The sequence below is a fragment of the Stigmatopora argus genome, chromosome 18, assembly GCF_051989625.1.
Source record: "Stigmatopora argus isolate UIUO_Sarg chromosome 18, RoL_Sarg_1.0, whole genome shotgun sequence".
Classification (NCBI taxonomy): domain Eukaryota; kingdom Metazoa; phylum Chordata; class Actinopteri; order Syngnathiformes; family Syngnathidae; genus Stigmatopora; species Stigmatopora argus.
The window spans coordinates 8,567,817-8,580,271 of record NC_135404.1 but is presented as its reverse complement, the minus strand read 5'-3'; the positions used below and the strand labels follow the sequence as shown (position 1 = coordinate 8,580,271).

Below are 12,455 nucleotides of genomic sequence, written 5' to 3'. Positions count from 1 at the left end.
TGGTGCTTGACTTGCGAGCTCACGGCCGTCCTCATCACATCGGAAAATCAACTCGGGCCCTGCAAGTCAAGCTAAACCCCTTTTCATTTTCATACTTCAAATTTGCCAATGTACCTGATAGCATTTTCAGGCTACATTGATATAACATCAGTTTTTTTGGTCATTTTTAACCACAGAATGCCCCCCGAAAAATACAATTTCGCCTTTTCCCTGCACTGCACGGAAATTGCCCCCCCAAAAAAGCTAGTGGGCCTGCACTTGATTTCTCTGCTCGCCTCTTCTGTCTCCTATCTCCTCCTTAGGCCATGTTTGCGAGCTACGTGCCTGAAATCATAGAGTTAATAGGCAACCGCAAGAAATACGGTGGTTCCTATAGTGCTGTTAATGGGCGAAAGTAAGTATCCCAAAGGATGCCGCGATCAAGGCTTCTCTTGCATGCTTCCCTTTTTTCTTTTCTTTTTTTTTTTTTCCTCCCCCTTTTTTTTTTTGCTTTTTCTTTTCCACGCATGTAGGCCATGTTTGCTCGCTACGTGCCAGAAATTGCCGCTCTCATCCTTAATCGGAAGAAATACGGAGGGAGTTATAACTCGACCAGAGGCAGAAAGTAAGTCCGATCATGTGACTTGGTGTGGTTGTTGAGTGTGACTTTGCTTCATTTGTTTTGGGGAGAAATGTGAGATGTAAACATCTCAGCGTTCAAGTCACACCGTGACTGAAGAACTGGGCCAGGTTTCTTTTTGTGTGCGCTTGTCGTGTCGCTGCTTTTGCTGCTTTTGCTGCTGCTGCCGCTTTAGATTACGCCTTAACTTAATTTTCCTACGGCCAATCGGAGGACAAAAATGCTAAGTCACAAAAATAAATGTTCTTGCTTTAAGATAAAATAACAACAACAACAAATGCAGTACATATGCAATTGTTTTTCCAGAGATACTTATTCTTAAACAAAGATTTTTTTTCTCCTGTAATTTTTGACCTTTTTAAACAGTTTTGCCCTAAATCTATGCTTTTTTAATGAATATAATAATTATGATTTTATTTTAACACCTGATTCTTATTGAAATTTTACTACTTTTTTCCTCCTAGAATTTTTCACCTTTTTAAACAGTTTTGCCCTAAATCTATGCTTTTTTAATGAATATAATAATGATGATTTTATTTTAACACTAGATTCTTATTGAAATTTTACTACTTTGCTTAATGGTAAATAGTCTTTTGAACTTCTTTTATTATATCTGACTCAATTCACATCACTTCTATTTTTTAAATGATAACGTCCACTTAACATAATTCACCTAATATTTGTTGAGTATTTACAACATTTTTCTGGTAATATATCCAGTTCCTTCTATATAAAATTATAATTTTAATTGGTTTGGGTGTTTGACTTTGAACGTTCATCTGTACGTGTTTCCATGTCACGTCAATATAGTTTTTATTGTATTTTTTAGTGTACATCTGTGGTGCTTGTTTTTGTTTGTGTGTTTGTTTCTACTCCCATTTTGCTTATTTTTTTTGTACTTCCCTCACTATTAGTATATCACATTTAACAAAAGTAGGCCAAATAATCGTATAGTAAACATTAGTTTCAATTTAGCCTTAAAATGTATCTTAATTTTAACAACAAAAAGCATTTTAAAACTTCCATGTGCTATAGCTTGCTGGTGTTTTTTTTTCTTTTTTCCCCAAGCTGGAAAAAAAAATTGAAGTTGCTTTTGCTGTGCTTTATTGCTTTTCTTCAATTACTTTCTTCTTTTTGTTTCTTTGTTTTTGTCGCTTGGCTTCTGAAACATTCTTGGCCTTTATCTTCAGTCTGACCTACACCCTCAGGACAAGATAGAGTAAATACGTCGGTGACATTTGGACCAAATGCACTTTATTGTTTTGCCAAGATAGTGAAAAGGATAGACAACCACTTTGGAATCATTCCAATTCAAATTAAGCCACTTGTGCCTCTGTAGAAAATTCAACTTCAAATGTCAATAACTTTAGGTGCGTTGGAATTCATTAACGCATGGTCCTGCTTGACTTATAAATGATTTTTTTAACACACAAATGAGTGGAAAAAGCAAATATTCAATGTATATTTCATAAGCAAAAGTTTCATAAGAAAAACAATTAAAAGAAAATGGGTATGTATTATTCAATTTCATTCCTTTCATTTATTCTGAAAGCATTAAACTGATTGTTTAGTTTAATGTGGACATTAGTTTGGACTATATTTGTTTAGTGTGTGTTTCCGTTTCCCTTTCTTTGCTCTTCCTATCATTTTGTTTGTTTTTTTAGTTATTAGTTTTTTTATTTAAAATAGTCCGTTAGGTAAAACAAAAAACATTCAGACATTTGAATAAAATGCGTAAAAGTCAATCTGGGCTAATTCACACTTAGTATTCATTATATAAATATTTAGTATAAATCTTAGTATTATATTTCTTTGTATTTTTACAGGTGTGCAAAACAAGAAACATTAAAATAATTTTTTTAAAATCAATAATTTTTTTAAAACATTATCACTTTGCCCCAATTATACATTTGTTCCATTCACAATTATATATTTTTATTGTCTTTAACTTTGTTTTCAGTTTACAATACCTGAACACAAGTATAGTGAATAAAAATAGTTAGTAATTTTATGCCTTAAATTAAAATAAATTATAAATATAGGTCGAAACCTCCAGTTTTTTGTATTTTTCTATCTGATAGGTCACTATCCAGATGACAATTGAAGCGCTTTATCCTCATTTTTCCTTTTATTTAAAAAAAAAAGCAATTTTCAGAAATTTAAAGCGTCATGTTAAGAGCTAAGCTCATATTAAATCCCAATTGTTCCTTGGACAAAGGACAAATGAAACCGGAAAACGTGTGGACGTCTTAATCCCCCACCGAAATCAACTCTGATCCTCCATAATCCACCAACGCTCAATCAATGGCTCCCAAGCGCATTTTCATTTGTCCTTCCTCCTTTTCCACCACCGTCACCTGAACATTGATTGATTGCTTCTCACGTCTGTCGCTTCACGTCTCGCCACGAAAGCCGCTCGCTCGATCTCTCGCGTCCATCTTTGCCGTTGTAACGCTCGCGACTAACAGTTTGGACTTCCCGCCAGGCACATCGTGGTGTGCGGCCACATCACGCTGGAGAGCGTGTCCAACTTTCTCAAAGACTTCCTACACAAGGACAGGGACGATGTCAATGTAGAAATCGTTTTTCTCCATAAGTGAGTAACAAAGTGACGTCTTGAGGGTATCCGCCATGGTTTAAACGTTTTTTCCCCCCCTTACTTTGTCAGTATTTCCCCTAATCTTGAGCTGGAAGCCTTGTTCAAACGTCACTTCACCCAGGTGGAGTTCTACCAGGGGTCGGTCCTGAACCCTCACGATCTGGCCAGAGTCAAAGTAAATGTGCATTTAAAAAAAAAAATCTTTTTTCCCCCAGATTTGACTACAAATAAATTTTCTTTTTCCACTTTCAGATTGAATCAGCGGATGCCTGTTTGATTTTAGCAAACAAATACTGCGCCGATCCTGATGCCGAGGATGCCTCCAACATCATGAGGTACAAGGAAAGGAACATATAAGGGCAGGGGAAAACTGGATTTTTTTTATGGAAAAGGGAAAACTAGAGGGAGGGAAAGAGAAAAAAAATTCACAATAAAAACCTGTGAAACTTCATACCTGTCAACTTATACGTTTCCCCGTATTTTATATTTTTTGATCATTTCAAATTGTGTACGCTCTATAACAACTTTTGTACAGGATTTTTTTAAGTACGTTACCCATTTCAGCTGTAATTCGGGTCGTCTTGGTCATTGCAGACGACGTTTGCCTTTTCACTATTTATGTATAGCGCGTCAGAAAGTCGTCCACTTTGGAGAAAATTTTAGACTTTTATGTGTGCCCTATGTGAGTAAATATGTGCCGCGTTGCATTTGTACGTTATTTTTTAATCACTTAATAAGGGGAATTGCAATCATTAATAATTGGCTGAGGTTGACAGGTATGAGATGCCAATATCCAACATTTTAACTCATTGACTGCCATTGACAGTGCTTGACCTCCAATCCATTTTGACTGGAAGATCAGTCAAAATAGATACCCCAAAATATAGATATATTAATATATATTTAAATGATACAGTTTTTTTATTTTTTTATTACATATCGAAGCCCTGTTTTTGCCTGGAGGTCCACCAGGCTTATAAAGCACTAGGGAAACCTTGACATAAGATACATGCAATCCATTTTTGACATCGTTTTCATGTGTTTTCAGAGTGATCTCCATTAAGAACTACCACCCAAAGATCCGCATCATCACTCAAATGTTGCAGTATCACAACAAGGTAGCTAACAGCACTTACGTTATACGTATCTTTCAATATTTTGCCTTTTGGGACGCGAAAAAGTTATTTATTGCTGTCGCCTTTATGACATTTTGGCACGTTCAGGCGCACCTGTTGAACATCCCCAGTTGGAACTGGAAAGAAGGCGACGATGCCATCTGCCTGGCCGAGCTCAAGCTGGGCTTCATCGCTCAAAGTTGCCTGGCTCAAGGCCTGTCCACCATGCTGGCCAACCTTTTCTCCATGAGGTCCTTCATCAAGGTACGCACCCGCCGTGAAAGTATTGTTTTTAAGTTTGAGTTTTGTTTTAAAAAATGGATGTGATCTGCAGATCGAGGAAGACACATGGCAGAAGTATTACCTGGAGGGCGTGGCTAATGAGATGTACACTGAGTATCTTTCAAGTGCCTTTGTGGGCTTGTCCTTTCCGGTCATTTGCGAGTGAGTGCCGAACCACCGAGAGCAGTGAACATCAATCAGTGGGATTTTAATTTAATTTGTCGTGGTCTTTCAGGTTATGCTACGTGAAACTGAAGCTGCTGTTGATAGCCATTGAGTACAAGTCTGATCAGAGGGAAAGCAGGTGACTTATTTATTTCCATATTGAAGTCAAACAATGATTAGTGGATGGGAACATTTCTTGACCGATGATTTTGGTGGCTCTCAACAGCACGCTCATCAATCCCGGCAACCACGTGAAGATGCAGGAAGGCACGTTGGGTTTCTTCATTGCTAGCGATGCCAAAGAAGTCAAGAGGTAACAACAAACAATTGTACTTCACTCCTTGTTTTTAATTAATAGGTGCCGATTAGCTGAGATTGACTTTTTTTTGGTTTAAACTCTACAGGGCATTGTTTTACTGCAAAGCGTGCCACGATGACGTCACGGATCCAAAACGTATTAAGAAATGCGGATGCAAGAAATGTAAGTTGTGCATGACATAGCCCCCTTTTCCAATTCTTTTGTCCATAATTGCCAAAATTACCTGAATAGGATTTTAAAAATGCAAAGTAAAGTAAATTTAATATTATACAACGTATTTAAGTCTGCTTGTGGCAGTAACATACCAAATTTCCACTAGAGGTCAGGACAGTACTTCAACAAAAACTGCCTTCCAGATAAAACACACATTTAAATGATATTAAGGAGGTTTTGTACACTTTTCTTTTTAACCTTAAAATTGTATCCCCTAATCAAAGTCTAAAATAACATAGCTCCATTCATTTAATAATGGTTACATTTCAGTTTATTTATATTAGTTCAGGTAGCTCTATGGGTTCATAACTTGGTAAATGATGATAAATAGCAAATTACCATGCAATTGTGAGTCCTATAATTTATTATAAATACATTTTAAATAGATTACCGGTAATCGTATGATCATTTCATTTTGATGTTTTTTTATTATGTTAAAATGTACATGTATGCGAATGTAGTCTATTAATTAACAAGTTATTTTCTTAATTACACCTTTTTTTCTTTAAACTTAAATACGTCTTATGCTATAATTAACTTTGATAAACCTTAAGAATGTAGATTTTAATCTAGAAAATACTCAAATGTATATGCCAAGTCAGTTTTCCTCATGTTATCAACATGTATTAATTTATATTATGTTATTTATAAAATTATTTTTTGTACAGTGATATAGAAAACGCACCGTACAAAACAATATGTTTTTTCTGTTGTCAGTTAAGCTTGCTTTTAAAGATTTCCCAGTGTTTTAATACACGGGTATCTCACAGTAAAGCTGATTTTATTAGATTTGAGCGGAACAAAATGAAGTGATTGTAGCTTTAAGACCAGAGGGCTTGTTAGATTGTGCTGATGTATTGCACAGGGCATCCGCAATGTGTCTGCACGTACAATTTGCTGCAAAACCTTGCAGACTGTCATACATTTTTAGCAAAAGAGCCTCCTGATGGACTCCGTGCACTTTTGTGTATAGCTGCTAGTCTGGCCCCTTTCAGCTCAAGAGCCTTACATGGCTTGACGGGAAAATTATGTTTTCATTTTTATTTTTGGGAGGGGGGGGGGCGGTACCGGTTTTCACTTAAAGTCGGCGTGACAGTTCCTCACCAGCAGGCAGCGGGACAGATGCTCGCCCGTTAGTGGCGCGACGCTCCAATCGCGGCCGACACATGCCAGGACGGGCGAGGCCGCTATTTGAACGCCGCTGTCAGCGAGGCGCCCGAGGGGGGGCGGAGTGACCTTTAGGGACCTTTTCCTTGTGATGTCACACATACTTCCGGGTGGTAAAGAAAATGCCACACTAGAGAAAATTCATCCTTGTTTCAGTTCTGTTGAAGATGAACAACACAACCAAGTGTATTGTTAGCTAATGCCTTCACTGGGAGAGTTTTGACATCCGTCGCTGTCAATGGGGTTAAATTAAATGGTAACCAAAACGGAAATGATGGCATTCGTCTAATTTTACATGTAGAGAACGACTTTGGCGCTCAAATCTGGCTGTCTTTTATCATCCAAAACAATGAAATTGGGTAACGCCCACTTTTTGTTTACCAGCAATTCTGGTTGTGACATCACAACCAGAATTGATGATCATTCCTAGCATGTTAACAGAATGACAGGACGGTCACATGAGAATAGAAATCTTTTGAATGGAATGCCAGCAGAGTGCAATATTTTGCAGCTCATTCTCGGTGTGAAATCTTCAGTTTTTAGATTTTTACTGGGCGAAATTAGGATCTACATTATGATGAAAAACTAATTTGTCAACATGTTTTTTGTGTTCTTTTTCCTCAGCAAAAAACACCTATAATGGATATATCAAATCAAGTAAGTATCATATTTCTTCACTCATTTTTAAGTGCTTAGGTGCTTTCTAATTAGAAATCACATCACATTATTCACATATTTGCAAAAAAGTCACTCAATGCATGTGGGTTTTTCTCCAGAAATTGCTTTTTTTTCTTCCTCATTTGAGTACAACTATAGTGTAGTTGTAGATTTTCTGGTCCAACATCTCAGCAGCAGATGGTGCTCGGACATCGTCCGTCCACCAAAGCAAACGTCACACCCACCCAGTCACTCCCATTCCGAGACTAAACTGGAAAAGTGAATTTGGCCTCTTGCTGTTAATAGACATTGTCAGCCGCCCCATGTTTCTGTGGCATAACAATTGGTGGGAACACCTGAAAGCATACTTATTAATTCATGTCTGCTATAAATATGAATGTCCAGCGTGGCGGTTAAGTGGTGTTTAATCGAAACGAGTCTTTATTGAATTATTCACGTATTAGCATTCTTGTGTCAGGAAACATTATGCTGATAATCAGTGGGTAAGTAACAGTAAAGCTATTTTTCATTTAAAAAAAAAAGGTAGACTATTTACAGTAAGCCTTTTATTAGTTAAAAAAAAAGACTATCTAAGGCTATTTATCATAAAAATGAAGACCGTGTATATTAAGGTCTTTTCATAAATAGTGTATAATAAGAATTTCATTTCTCGTGAAAAAAAGACCATGTATAGTAAGGCTTTTATTTCTTCCAAAAATGACCATATATAGTAAGAATTTTATTTCTCGTAAAAAAAGACCATGTATAGTAAGGCTATTTTTCATTTTTTTTTAAGTTAAACCATGTAGTAAGGCTTTTTTCCTTCCAAACAGACTTTTCACTCATTTATTTCTCCTGAAAAATGACCATGTATAGTAAGGCTTTTATTTCTCCCAAAAATGACCACATATAGTAAGGCTTTTATTTGTTAAAGGGTATGACCATGTATAGTAAGGCTATTTTTCCATTTAAAAAAACAAAAGTTAAACCATGTAGTAGGGCTTTTTTCCTTCCAAAAAGACTTTTCACTTTTTATGAAAATCTTTTGAGTTTTAGCTCTATTTATTTCATTCATTTTAGTGTAGGCTGCAAGGGGCCCATCTTGTTGAACTAGCACCAGGTGTGCCAGTTGAGGCATCGGAATACGGCCGCGGGCGTCGTAAAGAACCGACAGCGGCTTTCAACCCAAGTGCGCGATGCGTGTTAGAATCTTTGACTAATGAGGCGCTGTGCACAGATGTCAGCTGCGCGACATGAAATATTGAACAGGCCGCCAACACGTGAGCGGTCGTTGTTGTCGGCGCACCACTGGAACAATCCGCAACCCAAACGCCCTTTTCCATTACGGTGTCACACCCCAACATGGCGACCGTGTTCATATGAAGCCACAACATTGCCTTCTTATTGGCCAATGCATACATGACATTGACATGTTGAATTTGCTCCTGTTGTTGCAGTTGAAGACGACCAACAATCGATGCTGTCCAAAAAAAAGCAACGAAACGGAGGCATGAGAAACTCCCCTAACTCGTCACCAAAGGTCATAAGGTAGGGTAACCCCCTTTTTTCCACTTGACCTCAATGGCTGCCATTAACTGTAATATATGTCCAATTCATTTTGACTGAGGGCATTATTATCTGCCATGCTCATCCTGTCAAAGTCTGAATGGGCTAAAAGCCTACTTATTTGAAAATTAGCAGTGCTTTATAAACCTGGCGGGCTAATACTGGTCAAAGTGGATGGGCCCTCAATGGCAGCAGATGAGTTAAGATTCAAATATCTGTATTATTTATCTTATGTGAAGAATGGGCAACATTTATGTTAGTTTTTTTTAAAGATTCTCTTGTGGTAGTCCAACAAAGAGTAATTTTTTATTATTAGATTGAAGGGTTAGTGACTAGCAATGTTTTTTTGTATTGATCCTGTAGACAAGGAGCAATATTATTCATTTGGAAATACATATTGAAATGAATGCAAGCAGTGTATTACTCCCCAAGGCTTTATTTTTTTGCCTCTAAATGCCGGCACTGTGTCTAGCAGTGAGTCACTAACTGTCCGGTGGCAAGGCAGCGAGCGCCCCGTTGTTGTTGATTCAACCGCTTCCCGCTGTGCGTGAAAACAAGTTTGACAAGAGCGCTCAAACGAAGGAGCGCACGTCGCTAAGGCACTGAAAGCAACAGTTGTTGCAGGTTTCTGTGGAAAAGACATTCCGTTTCAAAAACAAAAAAAAACAAATCAAGCGGGTTCATTTGAAGTAGACATAAAACTATTTCATAAAACTATGCTGAAACTGTTTTATCTCATCATTGAAATTTGAAATTGAAGAAATGTGGAAAACAATGCAGGGTATTTCTATGCAGGAGTAGTATTTATTCATTCATTTTTCCGAACCACTTAGCCTTATGAGGGTCGCGGGGGGTGCTGGAGACGCACCAGGCGGGCCCAATCTGATTTGGTGGGTCGCCAATCACATGGCACAAGGAGACAAAGGGGAACCATTCACGCTCGCGCTCATAACTAGGGGATAATTTAGAGCACCTGTCAAAGTGGCGGCCTGGGGGCCAAATCTGGCCCGCTGCATCATTTTGTGTGGCCCGGGAAAGTAAATCATGAGTGCCGACTTTCTGTTTTAGGATCAAATTAAAATGAAGAGTATAGATGTTTATTAAATTTCCTGATTTTTCCCCCTTTTAAATCAGTAGTTGTAATTTTTTAATCATTTTTTCTGTGTTTTTAGTTCAAAAATCATTTTGTAAAATCTAAAAATATATTAAAAAAACTATAATAAACATTGTTTTAGATCTATGAAAAACTGAATATTCAGGGCTTTAATCCAGTTCTTTTAAATCATTTATATAAAAAAAAACCTAAATATTATATCTAAAATGGTCCGGCCCACGTGAAATCAAGTTGACGTTAAAGCGGCCCGCGAACCAACCCGAGTCTGACACCCTTGATTTACAGCGTTCAAGCAGCCTACCTTGCGTGTTTTTGAGTTGTGGGAGGAAAACGGAGTACCCGAAGAAAACCCACACAAGCCCATGAAAATTTAAAAGATTGCTAATGCTAGGTCAGCCTCGTATGCCTTGCTGTCCCTGATCTCCCAGCACCAAAAAAGGCTATGCTCGTCGTGAGGGCAAACATGCCATTGGCTTTCAAGCGGCGGGAGCAGAGTGGTGCTCTTAAAGCGGACTGGCACTAATGATAGCAGCAGCAGCCAAACACAAGACGGATGGCCCCGGGCTATTCTTCTTTTGCCGGATCCCTCCGAGGGGCAGATTAGACGTATCGCAGAAGCCTTCTAAGTCCGACGCCATTGCTACCTTGCTTTTATCTTGTCCCTTGTAATTAAGCCGACGCGTATTGATTGCGACCGGAGGTAGCGCTGTTGTCGGTCACGAGGGGCGATAATCGCTGTAGTCGGCAGGGTGGGGGACGTTTGAAGGGGGTAGAGGGGGGTAGTTGCCTTCCATTTGACTTACACTGCAGCACTCTGCTTGGCTTTTAGACGTCAAGTCAACTGCAGTTTTACAACAACCCTTTGTGCACTAAGCTTACCTCGGTGCACCTATTTTCTTTGAAAATATATATTTTTAGGACAAAAAATAAAGTTTAAAAAAAAGTAGAACTTGGAAAACTAGTCATTCACTTGACGAATGGCGACTTGGCTTTTTTAGTAGCTGTCCCAAATATTAGAAACCACATTCCCAGGTTAATTAGAATTAGTTGTTGAAGTGCCTCAACTCACTTCAATGGGAGTCTATGAATATCAGCCTTTTGCTGTAGAATCCAAGTTTGAAATGTTCAAGTATTTCCGCCAGTTGGTCGCCAGAGGTTGACCCGGGGAAGATAAAAAAATCCCCAAGCAAACAGCTTCCGTCCATCTGTTTGCCTACGCAATGGCGCAATAGCAGGGAGAAGTTGTGGCGCCTGCAGTGGCGTTTCCCCGATGTAGCCTCGGGGTGACTCCACCGCAACGACAAGCTGAGTGTGTACTCCTTGAAATGTGTATCTCCAGTCAATGTGTGGCCTGCAGGCCTTTGTAAATAAGTAATGGTGGGCAGATTGGCTTGGAGTTTGAAGAGCACGCCTTTGACAGTTTGCATGACGCGTGCACGTGGATTGGGGAATAGCAATTTTACATGAGCTGCTTCAGGAACAATACTTTACAACCAAGGCGCCACATTTACAATTTTTTAAAATTTTAACTCATTAGCTGCCATTGAGTAGGATGTATGTCCACAGGGTCATTTTTGTGACCGGACTTTTGGTTGCCGGACGTTTGGTCGCCCAGACCCAAACAACCGGCGACCAAAAGTCCGGCGACAAAACAAGGTAAAACAACACGGTCTACGCATCAATAAAAGCCAACAATGGCCCTGAGCAGTTTCACTGAGCGGACGTGTTAGTGTATAAGAGTTTGTATGTACATGAGTTGTCCCCTTAGGAAGGGACATCAGTCAGGGTCTTAACAAGTTCTCCAACAAAACACAATAAAAGTACGGGAAATTTGGAGCTTTTCTTAAGCCTAATAATTAATAGGGCATTAAGTATGACTAAATAATAATTCGCAGTTTGTATTTAGGGAATTTGAGCAACAATTTTAAATGGTAATTATCAATAACCTTCCGGGCGACCAAACGTCCGGCGACCAAAAGTCCAGCGAACGAACGGCCGAGTACCGGTCATTTTAGGGGTTTAGGAAAATGTCTTAAATTGATTTATACTGAAAATGTGTCTTTGATGGGCAGGGAATTTTCCTGTGGAAATCAATCCATTGAGAAAAACATAAAATTTTAGGAATAAAAAGCAACACACAGGATATTTTATTGTTGTCAAATGTCAAAACAGGTCAAATTTGACACGGACGGCATGGAAGTCTTAATTACGCCTCTTGACGTTAGCGCTGTCACGGCAAGTTAGCAACGTGCGACGTCAGACTTGCGATGAAATATTTAGCCTAGATCTAAATACAGTACATGTTTCATTGCCATTGACAGCCATAGAAATCTGCTCCATTGGAACTATTTGAATAATCGCGATAGGTCGCTGCCAACGCTCACAATTCAAATAGATTGGACATCTAATTGCCATCAATGTGAACCATGGGGCCAGCCATTCATTTTTTTCCCGTTCCAACTTCCAAGTCGACATCACACGGGGACAAAGCGGGCTCGTCCAGGTGTCGCCTTAGGGTAACGTGAAGCCTGGAGGGGTTGCTCATTTCGGCGCACACTTTTCATGCATACTTAACGGCATACTTAACGTCACGTACTTCTAGAGGGGCCATATGGACGAAGGGGACTCCAAGTATCCTA

The 12,455-nt window shown here is 38.9% G+C and overlaps 1 protein-coding gene across 7 annotated transcripts in view; it reads left to right on the top strand.

Moving 5' to 3' along the window:
- Positions 1 to 12,455, top strand: part of LOC144092417 (calcium-activated potassium channel subunit alpha-1a-like) — a 60,116-nt gene that overhangs the window by 18,380 nt on the left and 29,281 nt on the right. For 4 of the 7 annotated variants that reach the window (XM_077625196.1, XM_077625191.1, XM_077625194.1 and 1 more), the window contains 12 exons: positions 513 to 604; positions 3,105 to 3,215; positions 3,288 to 3,393; positions 3,471 to 3,553; positions 4,267 to 4,336; positions 4,442 to 4,597; positions 4,668 to 4,777; positions 4,851 to 4,919; positions 5,007 to 5,093; positions 5,185 to 5,261; positions 7,104 to 7,136; positions 8,594 to 8,684. In XM_077625196.1, the coding sequence (XP_077481322.1) occupies positions 513 to 604; positions 3,105 to 3,215; positions 3,288 to 3,393; positions 3,471 to 3,553; positions 4,267 to 4,336; positions 4,442 to 4,597; positions 4,668 to 4,777; positions 4,851 to 4,919; positions 5,007 to 5,093; positions 5,185 to 5,261; positions 7,104 to 7,136; positions 8,594 to 8,684 (1,085 nt within the window). Of the gene's footprint in view, positions 1 to 302; positions 395 to 512; positions 605 to 3,104; positions 3,216 to 3,287; positions 3,394 to 3,470; positions 3,554 to 4,266; positions 4,337 to 4,441; positions 4,598 to 4,667; positions 4,778 to 4,850; positions 4,920 to 5,006; positions 5,094 to 5,184; positions 5,262 to 7,103; positions 7,137 to 8,593; positions 8,685 to 12,455 lie in introns of all 7 variants that reach the window. The other 3 variants (XM_077625193.1, XM_077625190.1, XM_077625192.1) reach the window with 1 other exon arrangement.